We start from the raw sequence: 22808 nt of genomic DNA, 5'->3' as shown, positions 1-22808 counted from the left end.
ACTCCTAACAGGTTATATTAGTATTGCATCATGCTATTTGGCCTCAAAGAATGTCTGCACCACCTTTCGTAGGCTGATGAACCAGAATAGTGGCAGGCTTATTGAATTGTGTAGTGTAACTAGACAAATTGCTAAGGTACAGTGACAACTGGGAAGAGCACTTGGAGCAACTCACAGCCCTGTTCTGAATATACAGTCAGTTGGCCTTGTGGTCAATCTCTTAATGAGTGACTGCCCAAGTGACCTATGTATGATAGCTTGTGGATCAAGGGTAAGTACTGCTCAAGGCTGCAAAAGTAAGAGCATTAGCCCAGTTCCCCATTCCCACAACTAAACAGGAAATCATGAGGTTCTTGGGAATATGTGGACTCTATGGATAATTCATCCCAAATGTCGGAACAGCAGTTGCACCACTACTACAGGAAAAAAAAGGTAGTCTGCATTCCGAAATGTAAACTGTCTTTGAAAAGCTGAAGGTCATTTTAACAAGTGAGCCTACGTTTGCAGCTCCAAATGTCTGAAACAGCCAATTAAGTGAGTAACCTCAGAGTAGGGACAGTTCTCCTTCAGAAAGACAAAACGGAAGAGAGACACATCAATTGGATATGTCTTCAAAACAAGTCTTCATTTTATTGAGACTCTACAGTGGAGAAGGAAGCCCTCGGTTTATTACTGACTCACACTTTGGGATGTCTGAAATGGGTACAGAGACCAAAGTCCTTACTGAACACAAACCAGTAAATGTTTTTATTCATTCACGGGATGTTGGTATTGCTGGCGAGGCTCAAGAATTTATTGCCTATTCGTACTGCCCTTGAGAAGGCGGTGGTGAGCTGACTTCTTGAACCGCTGCAGTCCATTGCTGTAGGTAGACCCACTATCCCAGAAGAGAGAAAGTTCCAGGATTTTGACCCAGTGACACTGAAAGAATGGCAATATATTTTGAAGTCAGGGTAGTGAGTAGATTAGAGAGGAGCTTACAGATGGAAGTGTTCCCATGTCTGTTGACCACACCCATCTAGAAGGAAAAGGGCATGGTTTGGAAAGTCCTAAGGAACCTTGGAAAATGCTTGTAGTGCATCTTGTAGATGTTACACATTGTTCCTGCTGAGTGTTAGAGGTGGAGGGAGTGAATGATTGTGGTTATGGTGCCAAACAAGTGGGGTGCTTTGCTCTGGATGGTGTCAAGCTTCTTGAGTGTTGTTGGAGCTGCACCCATCCATAAAAGTGGGGGTATTCCATCACAATCCTGAATTATGCCTTGTAGATGGTGGACAGGCTTTAGGGAATAAGGTGAGCTATGCATTGCAGAATTCCTAGACTCTGTCCTGCTCTTGTAGCCACAGTTTTTACATTGCTTGTCTAAATCAGTTTCTGATTAATGGTAAACCCCAGGATGTCATTAAATTTCAAGGTGACAATGGTTTGATTCTGTCTTGTTGGAGATAGGCATTGCCTGACACTGGTGTGGCAGGAATAATTATTTGCTATTCTCATCCTAATCTTGAACATTATCCAGCTCTTGCTGTATTTGGGCATGGACTGCTTCCAAATCTGATGAGTTGCAATTGGCGAACATTGTGTAATCATTGGAGAACATCTCAATTTCTGATCTTATGATGGACGAAGGTCATTGATGAAGCAGCTGAAGATGTGTCTAGGGCACTACCCTGAGGAACACCTGCAGAGATGTCCAGGGGCTGAAGTGATTGATCTCTGATAATCAAACCATCTTTCCTTTGTGCCATACTTGTGAAAGTATGACTCTAACTCGCAAAGAGTCATCGCCCAATTCCTATTGATTTCTATTGCTGGAACTTGACACCACGTTCCGGCAAATGCAGCTTTAATATCAAGGGCAGTTATCTCACTATTGAACTTCAGATGTTTCAAACATATGTTTGAACTAAGGCTAGAATAAGGTCAGGAACTCTGACCCTGGCAGAACCCAAACTGAGCATCAGTGAGCAGTTTGTTGCTAATCGAGCACAGCTTTAAAGCACTGTTAATGAGGGGACATGAGAAGTCGTTGGCAGGTAGGATCAAGGAAAATCTTAAAGCTTTCCATAGCTATATCAGGAATAAAAGAATGACTTGGAAAGATATAGTGGGAAGTTGCGCATGGAGCCTGAGGAGATACAGAAGCACTAAATGAATATTTTTCGTCAGTATTCACACTGGAAAAAGACAATGTTGTCGAGGTGCGGCCACACTTGGACAGTACTGAGATACCTGCTATTAGACTAGATGGGTTTGATGTTTGCAAGGAAGAGGGTGTTATCTATTTTCACACTTTCCGGAATTGCTAAGTCCCCTGAGCTGGATGGGATTTATCTGAGAATTCTCTGGGAAGCCAGGGAGGAGATTGCAGAGCCTTTGGCTTTGTTCTTTATGTAATCATTGTCTACAGGAATAGTGCCAGAAGACTAGAGGATAGCAAATGTTGTCCTCTTGTTCAAGAAGAGGAGTAGAGACAACCTGGTAATTATAGACCGGTGAGCCTTACTTCAGCTGTGGGTAAAGTGTTGGAAAAGGTTATAAGAGATACGATTTAGAATCATCGAGAGAGGAATAGGTTGATTGGGGATAGTCAACACGTTTTTGTGAAAGGTAGGTCGTGCCTCACAAATCTTATTGAGTTCTTTGAGATAGTGACCAAACAGGTGGATGAGGGTAAAGCAGTTGCTGTTATGTATATGGATTTCAGTAAGGTGTTTGACAAGGTTCCCCACGGTAGGCTATTGCACAAAATACAGAGGCAGGGGATTGAGGGTGATTTAGCGGTTTGAATCAGGAATTGGCTGGCTGAAAGCAGACAGAGGGTGGTAGTTGATGGGAAATATTCATCCTGGAGTTCAGTTACTAATGGTGTACCACAAGGATCTGTTTTGGGTCCAGTGTTATTTATCATTTATATAAATGAACTGGATGAGGGCAGAGAAGGATGGGTTAGTAAATTTGCAGATGACACTACTCCACACAACTTGTGGAGTTGCGGATAGTGCTGAAGGATGTTGCAGGTTACAGAGGGACATAGGTAAGCTACAGAGCTGGGCTAAGGCATGGCAAATGGAGTTTAATGCAGAAAAATGTGAGGTGATTCGCTTTGGAAGGAGCAACAGGAATAAAGAGTACTGGGCTAACGGTAAGATTCTTGGTAGTGTGGATGAGCAGAGAGATCTCATTGTCCATGTACATAGATCCCTTAAAGTTGCCAACCAGATTGATAGGGTTGTTAAAAAGGCAGCTGAAAATGTGTTGCTGGAAAAGCGCAGCAGGTCAGGCAGCATCCAAGGAGCAGGAGAATCGACATTTCGGGCATGAGCCCTTCTTCAGCCATGTTCTTCAGGCTCATGCCCGAAACATCGATTCTCCTGCTCCTTGGATGCTGCCTGACCTGCTGCGCCTTACCAGCAACACATTTTCAGCTATGATCTCCAGCATCTGCAGTCCTCACTTTCTCCTTGTTAAAAAGGCATACGGTGTTTAGCTTCTATTAGTAGAGGGATTGAGTTTCGGAGCCACGTGGTCATGCTGCTGCTGTACAAAACTCTGGTGCGGCCACACTTGGAGCATTGCATATAGTTCTGGTCACTGCATTATAGGAAGGATGTGGATGTTTTGGAGATGGTTCAGAGGAGATTTACTAGGATGTTGCCTGGTATGGAGGGAAAGTTTTATGAGCAGAGGCTGAGGGACTTGAGGCTGTTTTCGTTAGAGAGAAGAAGGTTGAGAGGTGCCTTAGTTAAGACATACAAGATAATCAGAGGGTTAGATAGGGTGGACAGTGAGAATCTTTTTCCTCAGATGATGATGGCTAGCATGAGAGGATATAGCTTTAAATTGAGGGGTGATAGATATAGGACAGATGTCAGAGATAGTTTCTTTACTCAGGGAATAGTAGGGGCGTGGAACGCACTGCCTGCAACAGTAGTAGACTTGCCAACTTTAAGGGCATTTAAATGGTCATTGGAAAGACATATGGATGAAAATGAAATAGTGTAGGATAGTTAGACTTCAGATTGGTTCCACAGGTTGGTGCAACATCGAGGGCTGAAGGGCCTGTACTGCGCTGTAATATTCTATGTTCTATAATGTCACCTTCCATCAATTCACTGACGATCCAGTACAGACTGATGGGGCGGAAAATGGCTGGGCTTGATTAGCTCCAATTTTCCATGTTGTAACAAAAATTCCTGGGCAATTTTCCACATTGTCAGGTTGATGCCAGTGTTGTAGTTGCACTGCATCAGCTTGGTTAGGGGCATGACAAATTCTGGAGCACATCTTCAGTGTGATTGGTAAACTGTTGTCAGGTCCCACAGCTTTTGCAGTATTCAATGCTTCCTACCCTTTCTTGATATTGCACGGAGTGAATCAAATTGGCTGAAGACTGGCATCTGGATGCCGCAGACTTTTTGAGGAGGCCAAGATGGATCATCTACTCAGTGCTTCTGTTTGAAGATTGTTGCATTGAAAGGCTGGGCTCCCCCATCATGGAGTGTGAGCATATCTATGCAGGATATTTATTCTCATCCAGTGAATTCTTCAATTGTCCACTACCATTCACAAATAAATATTGTAGGACTGAAGTGTTTAGATCTAAGTAGCACAAAAGTAGGCCGAATTTCACCAGATTGATATTTCATTTTCAGGCATGGCTAGTGCTTCTCCTGGCAGTACCAACAGGTTTGTCCTCATGATGTGAGTCATCATGGGGCTCAGGGTCAATTTGATGACTACAAAGGATATTCCCTCCCAAATGTCACCTCCTCTGCTGGGTCTAGCCTGCTGGCTGGACCCAGCATACCCAAGGATGGATTTGGTGTCCTCTTGGACAATTTCTGCAAGGTATGATTCTGTTATTATGACTTTATTAGGCTGCTTGACTGGCCAATGAGACAGCTTATGCAATTTTGGCACCTTCAGATATTGGTCAGGATGACTTTGCAGTGTTAACAGTACTGGGTTTAGCCATTGTCTTAAGACACTGCCAGCTGATCAATCCGGTTTCACTCTTTTTCTGAGACTTTTTAAGAGGCTGTTACAAATAAGTGGCTTGCTAGACTATTTCAGAGGGCAGTCAAGAGTCACTGACATTGGTATCTGGTGTCACATATAGGCCAGACCTACATAAGTGACATTAGTGAATGAAATGTATTTTTATGCCAATCAATAATGATTTTATTGGTAGTGATCAAATTTTCAACAGAGTGTAAGTTGGCTCAGTTGTCTGTATAGCTGGTTTGCGATGCAGCATGATGCCAACAGCATGTGTTCAATTCCCAGGTTATCATATAGGAGTCTCCTTCTTAGCCCCTCCCCTTTGGTGTGGGAACCCTCAGTTTGATGAGAAAGCAGTTCTTTGATCTAGTAGGATTCTGGAAACTTTAGATTTACCTTGAAAGTTTCAATTGCAAAGTTTCAAATTCACCATCTGCAGCAGTGTGATTCAAATCTGAGGCCCCAGAGCATTACTTTGGTCTGTAGATTATTAATCCAGCACCCTTACCACTACACTGCTGCCTTCCCAGCACTGTTATAAAGGTTTAAGGTCCAGAATTTATTTTGTTGGAGTTTGATCCTTCAGTTGCACCACTTAAAAACCTTCTTGCTGGGAAATCAAATGTGTTTGCAGATACCCTGACAAAAAGTTAGAGAAGCCTGGTTCGGACCAAAGCTAAGTGCATGTGTTAGAGTGAGTGGGTGAGTGGGTGGGTGAGTGGTTGAGTGAGAGAGAGTGTGTGTGTGTGTCTGTTTGTCTGTCAGAGAATGAGAGAACGTGTTGTAATGTATGTTTATTTTACTTTATCCTTTGCAATTAAATAAGAATAAACCTAACTTAATTCTTCATGTGGGAAAAGTGTCATGACCACAGATCAGCACCCAAAAGCACTGTGGTCATTTTTTCAACATGCAATTCCAATGAATAGCAAGTGAAGGGATGACCTATGATCCAATTAATTGAGGCAGAGAGATAATTGCAAAAATTAAAAATAAGATGGTGCTGGAAACAAAACAAGTGGCTGGAATATCATGATAGGTATAGGAGTCGCATGCAGAGGGTCTAACCAAAGTATCAAGTAATCCAAAACTGTACAAACTAATGAAATCATAACAAGTCAACAGACAGATCTATAGTACAGTGATCAAAGAAAAAAAAGAGTCAAATTGGACCCCTCTGGAAGGCCGCTGCCCTAGGCTTGACATGTATGCTCAAGCCGTCAAGAGATGCGCTTCTGTTGCAACACTACAGACTTCTAACAGAAACTCAGCACCTACTGACCAGTTGAACCAGGAACATTCCCCGTCACAATGAACATTTCGGCACTCTACACCAGCATCCCCCACGATTATAGCATTTCTGCAACATCCTCAGTGCTCAACACCAACAATTGCCAATTTCCAGATGTCATCCTGCAACTCACCAGCTTAATTCTTGACTACAATGTCTTCACATTTGACAACCAACTCTTCATCCAGGTACACAGAACAGCCATAGGGACCAAACTTGCATCCCAATATGCCAACATGTTCATGCACAAGTTCGAGCCAGATTTCTTTGCTATAAGAACCTTCAACCAATGCTATTCACCAAATACATTGACAACATTTCATTCTTTTGGACTCATGGCAAAGAATCACCGAAATGACTACACAACAATATCAACAAGTTTCATCCCACCATCAGACTCATCATGGACTACTCTTCAGAATCAGGCTCATTCTTAAACACATGCATCTCCAACAAGGACGGACACCTCAGTACCTCACTCTACTGCAAGTCCACGGATAACCTCACGGTGTTGCACTTTAGTTTCCACCCAAAACATGTAAAAGTAGCCATGTCCAATGGACAAGCTCGGTGTATACACAGGATCTAAAGACGGATACCTAAAGATGCTAAAAGACACCTTCATAAGAACGGGATACAATGCTCAACGCATCAATCGCCAGTTCCAATGTGCCACAGTGAAAAACTATAATAACCTCCTCATAACACAGACACAAGATACGACTGATCAAGTACCCTTCATTGTCCAGTATTTCCCCAGAGTGGAGAAGGGCATGTTCTTCAACATGTCATTGATGACGACGAACATCTCACCAAGGTCTGCCCTATGCCTTCATTTCTTGCCTTCAAAAAACTGCTAAACCTTAAACAGACCATTGTTCATACGCAGCCTTCAGGACAACCGTGACCACAATTCCACACAACCCTGCCACGGCAACCTCTGCAAGTGATGTCAGATCAACAACATGTGGGTTCCTGATGAAGGGCTTATGCCCGAAACGTTGATTCTCCTGCTCCTTGGATGCTGCCTGACCTGCAGTGCTTTTTCAGCACCACTCTCTTGACACCACCCAACACGGCAAGTACTCATGTGAATCGGTCAATGATGTCTACCTCATAAGCTGCAGGCAAGATACCCTAAGGCATGATATATTGGCAAGACCATGCATTCACTATGACAACGGGTGAATGGACACCTCATAATAATCTCCAGACAGGAATATTCCCTCCCAGTCAGGGAACACTTCAAAAGCCAAGGATTTCCAGCCTCCAATCTTCAGGTAAGCTTCCTGTAAGGTAGCCTTCAAGGTACACAACAATGCAGAATCGCCTAGCAGAAACTGATAGCCAAGTTCCATACACACGAAACAACTTCATGTCTTGGGTTCATGTCATGCTACACGTAACCCCACCATACTGTTCTGTATTTGTAAAATCTTCCTTGCTGTTCTGTTTTGACACCATCACCTTGCTAACATGTTATCATCTGCCTCCCTTAATTAGTTTGGACAGTTTTGGATTACTTCATACTTTGATGAAACCCTCAGCATGCCTTGATTCTAGCACCATCTTTCTTTAATTTTTTGTAATTATCTCTCTGCTTCAATTAATTGGATCATAGGTCATCCCTTCACTTGTTATTCAGCTGTTGACACTTTATTCACACCGTCTGACACTTATGATCACTTGCAAAGGCCTGTTAATTAGCCTGTTGACACTCAACTCACCCCATTTCTACTGTTTTTTGATCTCTCCACCTATTTGTTCTGTGCCTGTGCTTCTCTCCACTTCACCTGACAAAGGAGTAGCTCTTCAAAAACGTGTTACATCAATAAACTTGTTGGACTGTAATCTGGTAATGTAGGATTTCTGACCATGTCCAACCCAGTCTGACACCAGCACCGCCACATCATATCAATATCAATCTCCACAAAAATGGCCACACATTCAGTTAGAGTCATAGAGATGTACAGTACGGAAACAGACCCGCCGGTCCAACTTGTCCATGCCGACCAGATATCCTGACCCAATCTAGTCCCACCTGCCAGCACCGGGGCCATATCCCTCCAAACCCTTCCTATTCATATACCCATCCAGATGCCTTTGAAATGTTGCAATTTTATGAGCCACCACCACTTCCTCTGACCGCTCATTCCATACACGCATCACGCTCTGCTTAAAAATGTTGCTCCTTAGGTCTCTTTTATATCTTTCCCCTTCACCCTAAACCTATGCCCTCTAGTTCTGTACTCCCCATCTATTTATCCTATCCATGATTTTATAAACCTCTATAAAGTCACCCCTCAGCCTCCGACACTCCAAGAAAAACAGCCCCAGCCTATTCAACCTCTCCCTATAGCTCAAAAGCCTCCAACCCTGGCAACATCCTTGTAAATCTTTTCTGAACCTTTTCAAGTTTCACAACATTCTTCCAATAGGAAGACCAGAATTGCACACAGTATTCCAACAGTGGCCTAACCAATGTCCTGTACAGCCGCAACATGGCCTCCCAACTCCTGTACTCAATATTCTGACCAATAAAGGAAAGCATACCAGAAGCCTTTTTCACTCTCCTAGCTACCTGTGACTCCACTTTCAAGGAGCTATGAACCTGCACTCCAAAGTTTTGTTGTTCAGCAACACTCCCTGGGACTTTACCATTAAGTGTACAAGTCCTGCTAAGATTTACATTCCCAAAATACAGCACCTCGCATTTATCTAAATTAAACTCCATCTGCCATTCCTCAGCCCATTGGCTCATCTGATCAAGATCCTGTTCTAATCTGAAGTAACTTTCTTCGCAGTCCATCACACCTTTAATTATGATGTTATCTGCAAACATACTAACTATACCTCTTATGCTCACATCCAAATCATTTATATAAATGACAAAAAGTAGTGGACCCAGCACCGATCCTTTTGACACTCCGCTGGTCACAGGCCTCTAGTCTGAAAAACAACCTTCCACCACCACCCTCTATCTTCTATCTTTGAGCCAGTTCTGTATCCAAATGGCTAGTTCTCCCTGTATTCCATGAGATCTAACCTTGCCAACCAATCTCCCTTATCGAATGCCTTACTGAAGTCCATATAGATCACGTCTACCGCTCTGCCCTCATCAATCCTCTGTTACTTCTTCAAAAAGCACAATCAAGTTCGTCAGACATGATTTGCCACATTTTTCTGCTTTTCACAAATAATTCAGTGACTGATCCATATATCTTGTTTCTACTTTTATCTTTCTAGACATACCTATTATTTATAATCTGTGTGTACATCAGTTGTATTATTAAGTCTTTACACATTTTGTAAATAATAAACTCATTGTTAATTCAGGAAAGACGGGTAAAATTGGCTCCTTTTAAAATACTATACAGTCAGGCGACTGACCTTTATGGATGTAGGTTTGCTCACTGAGTTGGAAGGTTCATTTTCAGAAGTTTCATAACCACACTAGGTAACATCTTCAGTGAGCCTCCAAATGAAGCACTGGTGATGCTTCAAAGGATGGTTACAGACATACACCATCCGGAACTCTATCAAAAAACACATTGACTTGGACCCCATTTACCACACCCCGCCCGAGAAAAAGAACAGGAAATTACATCATCAAAGTAAATGATGTCACCACAGGAAATGACATCACCAACCCAAGGAAACTCAAACATATAAATAGAAAGCGAGCTACACCACGCATGCTTCATTCGGAGGCTCATTGAAGATGTTACCTCATATGGTGACGAAACATCTGAAAATGAACCTTCCAGTTCAACCAGCACCTCAACCTGAGCTACAAATCTTATTAAAATTCGCGAACTGACTTTCATGCTAAGAATTTTCTTTGCTAAACCCATCCAACTCTGTCACACACCAGCATTCGAACCATCCTTGAAACACACTGTATTGACCAGGTTTTGGATAAGTCCTTCAAATCTCTCTACCTTTTGCTGAGAATGCTTGTCTTCCCTTTGATTTAATGTAGTTCAAACACTGTGTAGCGTTCTGGTCATCACATTACAGGAAGGTTGTGAGGCAACAGCAGAGGAGATTAACGACGATGTTGCCAAGACTGAGGAATTTAGCTATATGGAAAGACTTAGTATGCTGAAGCTACTTTCTTTGGTACAATGGGGGACAAAGGAGATTAAATTGAAGTACATAAGATTATAAGAGGCCTAGGTAGTGTGAATAACAAGAATCAATTTCCATCAGCAAAGATGTCAATGTACATTGTTGAAGGATTACAGGGACTTGAGGAAAACTTCTTTACCCAAATGACGCACTCACTGCCTGAAAGGATGATTGAATGTGAAACCCTCAATACATTTAAGAAACACCCGTACGTGCACATAAATGTCATAACCTACAGGACTAGGGTTAAGAGCTGGAAATAGGTATTAGGCTAAATAGTTCTTCTGTGGCTTGTATAAACATGATTGGCCGATTGGCCTTTCTCTGTGGCGTGTGATTTGCATGTTTATATTAATTAACAAAAGATGTCTTCCTATGTCGATCAGTACCCTTACTGCTCAACATGGATGTACTATATTAATTGTCTTTTTTTTGAAGGTCCAGCAATTTGCTACTCTCATGCTTATTTTATATGTGGAGGTGTCAGTGTTGGACTGGGATGGACAAGGTCAGAAGTCACATGACACCTGATTATAGTCCAACAGGTTTATTTGAAATCACAAGCTTTCGGAGTGCTGCTCCTTCATCAGGTGAACTTCATCTGACCAAGGGGCTGCACTCCAAAAGTTTCAAATAAACCTATTTTATTTTATTGTAAAATTTCGTGGATACTGCCTGAATTGTAACATTTTATAGAATGCCCATTTGATTTGATGGCATTATCGCAAAAAGTGCACAGAGTGGTAACAGGGCAGAAATAAGATTTGACATGTTAATTGTTTACATTAGAAACTGCAGTTGGTTGACATTATATATTCACTGTGTAATAGATCACTTACATAGCTCTTGCCTGTCGTGTTGCTTCTTGAAATGAGCTGGGATTTTCTTCCTCCAGAGGGAGCTCTACATCTCCCCAGGGGTTTGGAAGCTGTGAAAGCATGAAGCTTGCATTCTTTATCTTCTCAGAGATGGGTTCTGTTACTGGTGATGGCGTTGACACTCTTGAGGGTGTACAGAATGGTGTGGCAACAGGAGTACCAATAGGACTTGATTTTCCTGGAGATGCTAGTCCTGCAGCATCTAAAACTGAATTACAAATATTATTGTTATTTATAATAGACACAACAAAGGAGGACAAGATTAGGAAAAATGCCTTTGAACCATCAAACCTACCACACCATTTAGTATCTGCTACTAATAAATATCTTAATTAACTCATCTTCTATGATCTGCCGATGCAGTATTTTCTACAACTTCAAATATTTATGAAGAAATTTCTCAGGGTTCACATTTATCAATTCTAGTTTTAAAATGAAGATAATTTTTCCTAGCTTCTAATTACTCTACCAGAATTAAGCAAATTCCTCAATTACCTTTTCAATTCCCTCATTAACATATCAGACAGATCATCTCCCAGAGAAAATGACTCATGTTTGCCCAATGTCCCTTCCTCGTTAACTACCCACACCTCAGGGTCCTCTTATGGCACAATGGTATTGCCCCTATTCCTGGACTAAGAGACCAAGATTCAAGTCCCAACTACTCCAGAGGTATGTAATAACATCTCTGAACACGCTAATTCGAAAAACAGGTTAAATAAAAGAAGTACCCACACCCCAGGGCCTTCTTATGGCTTAGAGGTCATGTTCCTATTCCTGGATCGAGAGATTCAGGTTCAAGTCTAACTGCTCAAGGGATGTGTAGTAACATTTCTAAACAGATTGTTTAGAAAAATTGGTTGATTTGAAAAGAAGTACCCACACCCCAGTCTCATGCTGCTAAACTGTCACTAACCTTCTCTCCATGTCTGATATATCGTTCCGAGAATGAGTGTAAAAATTTATATCAACAGTCTACTCACTAACTTAATGACACCTTTTCAATTTTTGTCATACGAAATTGGTTAGAGAAAGCCCAATGAAAGAAGATTCCTGCATATTAGTATTATTTTTAATTGGAGAAGGAACACTTCCATTCCTATCATTTATCTAAATGTCCATTCTGAAATTATTTACTTACTTCTTTTGCATCTGTAGAAGAGGAAGGTGTGTGATGTTGCTCCCATACTCAGCCCCTCTCTCAGTCATGGAATGGCCCGCATTCCTACCTTTTCTTCCTTTGAAGCACCTTTACTCTATTTGGTGCTTTCATGGAATTCAGACAAACTCACAAGCTTATTGGGAACCTACTGATGAGAATAATCACTAGTCTACTCGATGGAGTAACTACTTACTGTACAAATAAACAATGCTCCTATATTACCCTTTCCAAAATTTAATACAGCAGAATTCAATGTTTTGGGAAAAGTTATGTTCAAAACCTACAAAACCTGTCTTCAATTAAATTAAATTTAACTGCAGACTCAAAAAATGAAACAGTACAGATGAAGGTCATTTAGCTAAATTCTATGCCAGAGATTTTCTCTAGAAAAGCCACATGATCTAATTTCATTCTCCTGTTTATTTGCCATTGCTTTTAATGTTCATTTTTATTGAAGACCTTTCAAAATAATTTATGGACTTTGCTTCATCAATGATTTGTGCTGGAAAATTCTACATTTTAAACACACTCTGTGTACACAAGCAGTTTCTAACCTTCTCACTAATTCTGTTTACACTTATCTTCAAATAGTGATTTGTTTTGTTAACATATGGATGTGTGGAAAGAACACAACATTACTTTCTGGTCTTCCCCCACCTTGCCACACCATCTTAGAATATTAGGTTCAATCTTGTCATAAGAGAAGTTGCGCCTTCACAATGTCAGTGAACAATTAAAATGAGGCTAATAATGTCACCAAGAGAAAGCAGAATGACAAACAAGGCACTGTTGTCCAATAATTAATCATTAATCCTATCTCAGTAAATTGTTGACTGCACAATTTCCCTTCCAGTCCATGTTAGCTGATCCTGTTCAACAGCTCTCTCCCCCTAAGAACTGCCATTCTCCATCAAAACTGCTAACATTTTGCCTCTCCTGAAAAAGTACTTGATCAAACAATCACCAGTAGTCTATCACCTAGTCTCCATCCTCCCTTGCCTCTCCAAAAATCCCGAATATATGGTTATCTTCCAAATTCGTATTAATCTTTCCCAAAACTCTGCATTTTAATCTCTCCAATCAGGAGGAGAAAGTGAGGTCTGCAGATGCTAGAGATCGAAGTTGAAACTTTATTGCTGGAACAATTCGACGTTTCGGGCACAGGCCCTTCTTCAGGAATGTGAAGGGCCTGTGCCCGAAACGTCGAATCTCATGTTCCCTGGATGCTGCCTGACCTGCTGTGCTGTTCCAGCAATAAAGTTTCAACTACAATCTCTCCAATCAGGTTTCCGAACTGCTACAGTTACAACATAGTTCTCACCAAAGTCAGAAATGACATCCATGTGACCGACTAAATTAAAATTTCTCTTCTCTGCCTGCAGCCTTGACAAGGTCTGCCATACTCTTTCCTCCAATACTTCTCCACTATCATCCAACTGGGTGTGACTGATCTCACTTGGATCCATTCTTAATTATATTATTGAAACCAGAGTCGTTTACGAAGGCTTCTGTTCTTGTTCCTGCACCATGACCTTAAGTCTGTTTTTTGGCCCTCTCCTATTTCTCATCCACATGCTGCTGCTTGGCAACATTATCTGAATACACAGTGCTAGTTTTCACATGTAAGTTGATCACATTTAGCTCTATTTTCCCACGAGCTCCTCAACTCCCTACTGTTGCTAAATTATCATGCTGTTTATCTGACATCCAGTACTGGAGTAGCAGACGTATTCTCTAATTAACTTGTGAGAAGACTGAAACCAGTGAATTCAGTCTCCATGAAAAAAAGTCTATTCTCTCGTGCTCATTCAATTCAGGTCACTTGAACATCCCTGAATTTAATTGCTGCATCATTTGAGATCATGCCTTCAGTTGCATAGGCCCTAGACTTATTTTTCATAAAGCTCTCCCTGACTATCTGTCTATTTCCTTTGAGGATTGCCTTAAAACCTACCCCTCTCACCTCTTCACAATGCCCTGTGAAACGCCTTGGATAGTTTATTAAAGGTGTTGCATAAATGAAACTTCTTGTGACTAGTACAATAATTTTCAAGTTTATCTCATGACATAACATAAAGTGTGCTGGAGTCTGATCTAATGTTAGCAAAAATTACAGCGTTCTTATTGTACAATTTTACACTAAGGAGCTTCAAAACACTTTCAGACATTGAGTTTAAAGAAGTTCCCATTCACCTGGTGATGATTTCAGTAAAGGTTCTGGTTCTGGTTCAGGTTCTGATTCTTTCTCTTCTGATACTGCGACAGAATCTTGGGGTGTAACGTCTGGTGTTTGGATTAAGGACAGACGTCCAACAGGAGGCGATGGAGTGTGTCGTGGGGTTGGATCTGGTGTTGGGACCAACATCATCTGCAAGAATGGCAGCATTTCAAGCAAATTAAATAAACAGGGAGATTTAATGTGAGCATAACCAAAAGCTCCAACTCATATGTGAGAAGAGATTATACAAAGTGAAATTATTTGCTGTCAGAATGTTCACGGAGCCAAGATCCTAAATCTGCCATTTCCTTAATCCATGCATTAATTACAAGAATATATTTTCACAAACTAAATACATGTTTTAGTTACATCTACCTAATTTTTATGATCAGAATATATTTTGTTTCTGTCAAAAGATGAATAATATAACTGAGAAATAATAGATCATATTCTTTCACATTATACAAGCATGAATGTTTTCATCATAATCTGAAACAGTAGTTCACTCAACCCAAAAACTTACCAATAACAAAACAGTGCAAAGAGTTGTTCCATTCTGATGGAAGTTTATATTCTTATCCTTCCCTCCTGAAGGTGATGATTAATGCTGAGACATTTTGTGGACATAACAATCCTTTTCCAAACAACTTTTTTTAATATATGATCATGACCAGACAGCATCTATATTTTTTTTGTGAGGGACATTAGATCTGAATCCAAATAGGACAGAATACTATGGTTAATTTCTTTCTTCTCTTATACAGTGGACCCCATGTGGTCACAATGACTAAGAAAGATTAACTCACCACAAATACAGGATCAAATTTAAGACCATTCGCTATGTGTGGTTCAGTAGGATATATTTAACTGTTGAATTATCAAACTGACCTTCCAAAGAAAAACATGTGAAGCAAACAGTACAGTTTGGGAAATAATTTACAATCCAATTACAACAAGAAAATGAAATGCACTTAACATTGAAAGTAAACAAAGTCTTTTCTTCTTCAATAATAACAATCAGAAATGTACACAGTGTTATATGTGTCATGACAAATCTCTGACCATGAATGATAAATATTCAAGCCACTAAAGAAGTATCTTAATCCTTTATGCTTCAACAAATAGCTGTTTAGCGCAAAACATACTAATTAATCCTTGTCGACGAGTACGGTGCTGGAAAAGCATAACTGGTCAGGCAGCAGAGTCACATTTTGGGCATAAGCCCTTCATCAGGAATGAGGCTGATGAATGACCCTCATGCCTGATGAAGGACTTATGCTCGAAACGTCAACTCTCCTGCTGCTCAGATGCTGCCTGACTGGCTGTGCTTTTCCAGCACCATGCTCTTCACCTCTGATTTCCAGCATCTGCAGTCCTCACTTACTCCTAATTAATCCTAGTCCTACTGCATGAGTGCCTGCAATGTAAGAGGTTCAGTATAAACAAGTACCAGAAAGATGACAAAATATTTATGAGCTTTCAGATTATAGTCAGATAAATCTTCCATCTATTAATATCAATATGTTATTTTTAGGAAAGAAATTTCCCCAAAATGGTGATCAGATTGCCTTCTAAATTTTAATTTTGAAAAACAAGATTATACCTGCATCTGTTTAATTTTATTATATTAAGAAAAGCATCCATCAACTTCTCTGGACTAAAAACAAAGAGCATGGAGCATCCAGTGATAGATTTTAAAAAAACGTGACATTTATTCCACTGATTTGTATATTGAGTCTAGCTATTTTAAATAATATATTCTAACTACTTTATGACATTTCTGATGTTTTATGGTTGAAAACAACATGATTCATTTCAAAATAGTTTTGAGTTAAAGTTTCTCTCTTTGCTGATCTCCAACCTATCCAATATGTTGCAGCATGGAATGAATGGCAAGATTGTAATACTCCTCACAACCCATTCTCAATCACACAGAAGTTGCTAGGGTAATTGTCAAATGAAGGCCAATAAGTTTCCCTGAGGCACAGAGTGCAAAATCAGTAGTAAGCAGACTAAGACTGTCATAAACTGAGCCAACAGAAAAAGTTATTCGATTGTAGAACCCCTATTTTTGTTGCCAATTTATTATGCAGTCTATAGTTTACTTTTAACATCCTATTAGTGTAGGACTAATTGGCTAATCAAAACCACAAATTACCAGTGTGACCTAACTGAATCACACAAATGGAACTATGGGAAGATAAAAAATGATGCTGCTTTATAAATACAGCTCTTCTACCTCCTGCATAATGCAATACACATTCTCTTCTGGGTGTTCAAGGAATATTCTTGATTGAAGGCTCCAATTAAATTCAACACAATTTACCACTAATCATAATTAACATGGCAGGTTCTAAATCTGAGAAAGGATTGCCCAAATAACAGCAGTTTTTTGTTTTGATTTCAATTTCATTTTGACTCCTGGATCAGCACTCAATATCCTGTAAAACCATGTAATTCCTGAGTGCAATAATGCTCTTAGCATTGGGGAGACTGGAATGACATAAAAATGCTAGGTATAGAAATAGTTATTCTGATTGAATATCAGAAATAGAGGTACGTCAAAATTCAGGAGTTTCCTAAGACAATTATAGTAAAATTCACAAACATAATTTTGAGGGGATTTACTCAGTGGAATTCTTTTGATAAGAACACTTAATTGTGCTGTTTAGGATACTAGGCAAATGAACAAATAATTTCAGATTTATTCGGAGAGAAACAAGCATCAGTAACTACAAATGTGTATTTCCTCTGCTACATAATACAAATAACAAGCCCAGCACTGTCCTAAATTTAGCACTCAGCAAAATTGTATCCGGTTTGTGAATCAATCTAGATAGTTTGGGGAGGAGATGCTCATTTGAAACACCAGCATAATCTAATCCATAGCTTACAACAAATGTTGCACTCCTGATGCTGCAACTTAGTTCGGACAACAAATGCTTCAATTTTGAACTAACATAAGTCAGGTCTTCTGCAGTTATGCTGAGAAATCAAATGATAAGCGGATCTGATTGTACCAGTCCCATAACATACCATCAGAGGAGTACTGTGTATAGTTCTGGTCACCCTGCTACAGGAAGGATATTGTTAAATTGGAAACGGCACAGAAAAGATTTACAAGCATGTTATGGGACTGGAGGGTTGCAGTTATAAGGAAAACCGAATACGCAAAGGATTTTTTCCATGGAGCAGAGGAGGTTAAGGGGTTTATAAAATTATGAGGGGCTTAGATAAGGTGAACAGCAAAGGTCAATTTCCTATAGTAGGCAAGTTCAAATCTAGAGGACACAGGTTTAAGGTGGGGGAGAGGGGTAAAGATTTGAAAGGGACCTGAGGGGCAACGTTTTCACACAGAGGGTGGGACATATGTGGAATGAACTGCTAGAGGAAGTGGTAGATGCAGGTACAGCTACAACATCTAAAATATATTTGGACAGATACAGGTTGAGAGAGACATGGGGCAAATACAGGCAAATGGGACTAGTTTAGTTTGGAAACTTGATCAGCATGGACGAGTTGGATCGAAGGGTTCCATGCTATCTGACTCTATGACTTTAGATTTGAGATTAAAGTTTCGACACAGTGTTAAGATAACTGTGCTCAACATTCTAAATGTTCTGTAAAAGTGGATACTTTCTTACTGGTGAAGGTGTTTCTCTCTGAGCAAGTTCTTGGATATGACTTCTGCTTCCACTCCGGTGCTGGCCTAGCATGATGGCAATAATCTCGGCAAGAGCTTCATCTACAAGCTGTCGAACGATTTGAGTATCCACTGGAACGCCTGCATCCACAAACAGCTGGAGGTTTCCTCCCCTGACCGATTCAACTATTTTAGAAACAAGTAATAACATTTAGCCCATAGAGTTATAGATTATTTTCCTCACAGAATAACTATTCATGTATGATACTGTGTAAATCTGATCTCTTACTTCAATAAAAAACACTGCAGAAAATAAGTTCATTTTTAATGACTGCCAGTGCTAGTTTTACAGGTCAACACTTTTCTCTTTCTCTCCAAGTGAAGGCTGTAAGACCATAAGACATAGGAGTGGAAGCAAGGCCATTCGGCCCATCAAGTCCACTCCACCATTTAATCATGGCTGATGGGTGCTTCAACACCACTTACCCGCACTCTTCCAGTAGCCCTTAATTCCTTGCGAGATCAAGAATTTATCAATCTCTGCCTTGAAGACACCCAATGTCCCGGCCTCCACTGTGCTTCGCGGTAATAAATTCATAGGCTCACCACTCTCTGGCTGAAGAAATGTCTCCTCATTTCCGTTCTAAATTGACCCCCCTCTAATTTTAAGGCTATGCCCACGGGTCCTAGTCTCCCCAACTCACAGAAACATCTTCCCAGCGTCCACCCTTTCTAAGCCAAAGCTAATTTCACTGAAACAAATTATTTTATTTTGTGTAAGGGCTTGACTCATTCACAGTAAACATTTTAAACTGTTGTCGGATGCAGAGGCAGAGCGAGCTGAAGGCCTGCCTCATTACAACGGCAGTTTGTTGAAGTAATGAGAAAAAAGCAAGAGTAAAATATAGCCCTTGCCTCCCACTCCTCCTCCACACCCTCGTCATTCCCCATTCACGATATCTCATGTCTCCTACTGGCCCCAAGGCCCTTCAGGCAAACCTGGCCCTCCACCCAAATGTGATGCCACCTCTGCTGGGTCTGTCCTGCCAGTGGATCATGATATACCAAAGCATGGTGATGCATGAGTGTCATTATGTCAGGCTGTTGCTTAATTACTATGCGGAACAGCCTTCCAATTTTGACATCAGTCTCTCAATTTAGTAAGGAGGACTTTTCAGGGTTGATAGGACTGAGTTTGCTGTTTTTGTTTTTGGTACCTAGGTTGGAACCAGGTGATCAGTAAGTTTCATTTGTATTTGAGGCTTTTTAAATGGTTTGCTAAGCCATTTCAGAGGGCAATTAAGAGTCAGTCACATTACTGTGGATCGTGAGTCACACATAGACCAAACATGTAAGGATGGCAGATTTCCTTCCCTGAAGGACATGAGTTAACCAGAAGGACTTCTACAACAATTGATGATTACTATTAGACTACCTGTTTTAAAGATTTTTAATAAATTTAAATTTCACGAATTGCCAAGGTGGGATTCAAACTCATAACCTCAGAATATTAAGTTGGGGCTCTAGATTACTAGTATAGACATTACCACTGTGTCATTGCCTCACAAATACTTAGAGGTTTTAAATGCCTTGATAGCTTGACACCTCATTTGGCAGCTCCCTTTGATAGCTGTGTTGATATTTCTAATAAGCTTGACAATTTTGATCAACTTTGAATGTATATTCATATCTATTTTTAACAATCCCAAAGGGATTGCATGTCCCAAAGGGCACCTGACCTCCTCTAGAAGTGACTTGGAACAATATCCAAAAGGGTACTCTGGCTCTCCAAAAGGGCACTCTGCCCTTCTAACAAGATCTGACAACTTTAGACCTTCTTATATCAAGTTTACAGTACATAACTGAAATTTAAATTCAGTCAAAATCTGGAGTAAAAGTGAGTGTAATGTTGACCAACGATTGTTGAAAAACCCTGCTGGCTACCTCATGTCCTTTGGGAAGGAAACTTGCCATCCTTACTTGTTTTGAACATCCCATCAGTGAAGAGGAGATCAGCCTGAAGCATCTGCATTTTCACTTGTACAATGTCTACATGAACCATGGATGTGCAAATTAGAATGCAACCCTATTCCTCCCCCATGAATATGGTAAAAATTATGTCCAGGGCTGGGATGTCTAGATTCATACTCCATTGCTATTTTCCAATGGAAAGGTCCTCTGTCCTTCTGAAAATTCAAGCTTTTGTTGCCGTTTACCTAAAAAGCATAGGATGCATTGGCATCTTTTTCAGAAATATTAAACCAAAGGTATGTATTAGCTTAAAGGCATGTTTATTAATTGATAATGTTGAAAGTTAAAAGCCACAAAGGGAGACAGAATGTATAACAGCACACAATCAGGTTGCAGCACAATCAGAAGGATGTGCATTTAAATCCCTGATCCCCATGCATTCAACTACCAATGTCAGTCATGCTATCAGAATCAGTAATGGTTTGGAAAACAGAGAATTCTCTAAGGGGAGAAATTCAAAACAATCTGCAGTGTAAGAGTCTACTCTCCTACATTTCACAATCGATGGTTTGCAAAGGTGTGTTGCTGAAGCTTGTCATCCTGTCATAAAGAATCTTTGGAATCATAGAACCCCTACAGGGTGGAAGTAGATCATTCGGCTCATTGAGTCCATACCAACCCTCCGAAGAGCATCACATCATACCCCGCCTCTACCCCCCCCCCCCCCAAAATCCGTGTAACGTGTACTTCCTGTGGCTAATCCACCTCGCCTGCACATCCTCGACACCTGGACACTAGGGACAATTCACCTTCCCTGAATATTTTTGGACTGTGGGAGGAAAATGGAGCACCTGGAGGAAACCCACGCAAACATAGGGAGAAACATGCAAACTCCACACAGACAGATGTCCAAGGGTGGAATTGAACCCGGGTCCATAGTGATGTGAGGCAGCAGTGCTAACCACTGAGCCACTATTCTGCCCAAATAAAATTGACAATCACAGCAAGGTGGTCTTTCCTTCAGAAAAGACTAATTTAAGGTTAACTTATAAAATCCCGACTGATATAGTCATGTCCTGTTCAATTGAAATATATAGGAATATTATAAACTTAAACCTGAATTGAAGTGGTACTTTGAATTCAACATTTTACTATATGACAAAAGATGTTCTCAATCAAAAAAACATAGTGAGAGATATAGAGTAGGCTGGAGACTCACCATTATCTGAGCCCAGTAGTCCATTATCCTCATCTTCAGGTTGGCTGCTGTGTGGCACAGGCTGATACTGTAAGGGATACATCTGACTAATGATGTGAGACATGACCTCTTGTTCAACCCTATTAATATAAGAATTTTAATATTTAATGACAGAAAAAAACACATATATACAGATAAGCTTTGAAAATATAACAAGCCTGCAATTCTGAGAATTTAGATACCTCAGAAAAGTCACCTACCACTCAACCAACTGGTTTTCAATTGATTCCTGACGTTTTATCATTCTGTCTACAATATCAACAGCTTCTTGATGAATAGGAACAGAGGGAGGCAATGATGGACCATTGTAAGCAACAGAGATGGGCTCAGCAAAACCTTCTAGTTCTATACTGGGTTCAGGTGATCCTTGAAGTTCAAAGTCAGTCGCTGGATCCTAATTGGACCAAAACAAAGGGTAAATAGAGGAATCTCAGGGAAACACAATTATGTTATATTACAGCATAGTCAACGTAATTTGTCCCAGGAAAGAATAACTTAACAAAGCTCTTATTCTGTCTGGATCTTTAATGTCTGAATGGAAAATTAGAATTGGGATTCAATGTGTATTCTTATGGGATGTATGAAAGGTGTTTGTAAAGGTTAGAACTTTTGATACCCAGCCAAGCCACAAACACAGGAATTTAGATTCAGCAGTTTTGTAAAGCCAAGTGAGCTACCTATCAGCTTCAGCTTGTATGGTGTAGGAATGTTATCTCTTCTAATTTGCACAAGGGGAATAACATAGGAGGCAGAAGGTCTTTGGAGTCTTCAAAATAGACCTGACTCCATGAAGACTCATGGCATCAGAGCAAACACAGACGAGGAAGCCCTCTTCTACTTAATACCTACCACACTTGCTCAACGAATAAATCAGTTCTCCCCAATGTTAATTACCACCAAAAGAAATGTTTAGGATGGCAATATGCTATTCTGGGTGGAGAAATGCAATGTCCATCACTAAAACTGGTGAAGCTAACTGAGGATATACCCGTCAGATTGGTTCTGCGGCAAGTGTGGGGGAACCAATAAGGGGGAAAAAATATATTTCATCTCAATCTTTCTGTCACAGATTTATTTGACCTTGACAGGATTGGAAGGAGTAATCAGCCCTTATGAAGACTTACTATGACAAAGTGATAGTCAATAATGTGTGATGAGTATATGACATACATCTACTCAATGCAGAGAAAAAAATGTTGGACTACGCTGTGACTGAAGGAGTATTCTGATTGGTTGGTCCAGATCTGCTATT

The 22808-nt window shown here is 40.4% G+C and overlaps 1 protein-coding gene across 10 annotated transcripts in view; it reads right to left on the bottom strand.

The window, feature by feature from the left end:
- Positions 1 to 22808, bottom strand: part of kiaa0586 (KIAA0586 ortholog) — a 530738-nt gene that overhangs the window by 109553 nt on the left and 398377 nt on the right. For all 10 annotated transcript variants that reach the window (XR_006312780.2, XM_043697765.2, XM_087989896.1 and 7 more), the window contains 5 exons: positions 21757 to 21950; positions 21518 to 21636; positions 18329 to 18513; positions 14660 to 14834; positions 11266 to 11512 (listed from right to left, as the gene is read on the bottom strand). Coding sequence is in view for 9 of the 10 variants with exons in the window: in XM_043697765.2 (XP_043553700.2) it covers positions 11266 to 11512; positions 14660 to 14834; positions 18329 to 18513; positions 21518 to 21636; positions 21757 to 21950 (920 nt within the window). In the remaining variant the exon portion in view is untranslated. The remainder of the gene's footprint in view (positions 1 to 11265; positions 11513 to 14659; positions 14835 to 18328; positions 18514 to 21517; positions 21637 to 21756; positions 21951 to 22808) is intronic.

The sequence above is a fragment of the Chiloscyllium plagiosum genome, unplaced genomic scaffold (genome assembly GCF_037043375.1).
Source record: "Chiloscyllium plagiosum isolate Xiang-an unplaced genomic scaffold, Cpla_swu_hap1 HiC_scaffold_8, whole genome shotgun sequence".
NCBI lineage: Eukaryota > Metazoa > Chordata > Chondrichthyes > Orectolobiformes > Hemiscylliidae > Chiloscyllium > Chiloscyllium plagiosum.
The sequence above is the reverse complement of the archived record's forward strand: the minus strand, read 5'-3'. Positions and strand labels throughout refer to the sequence as shown.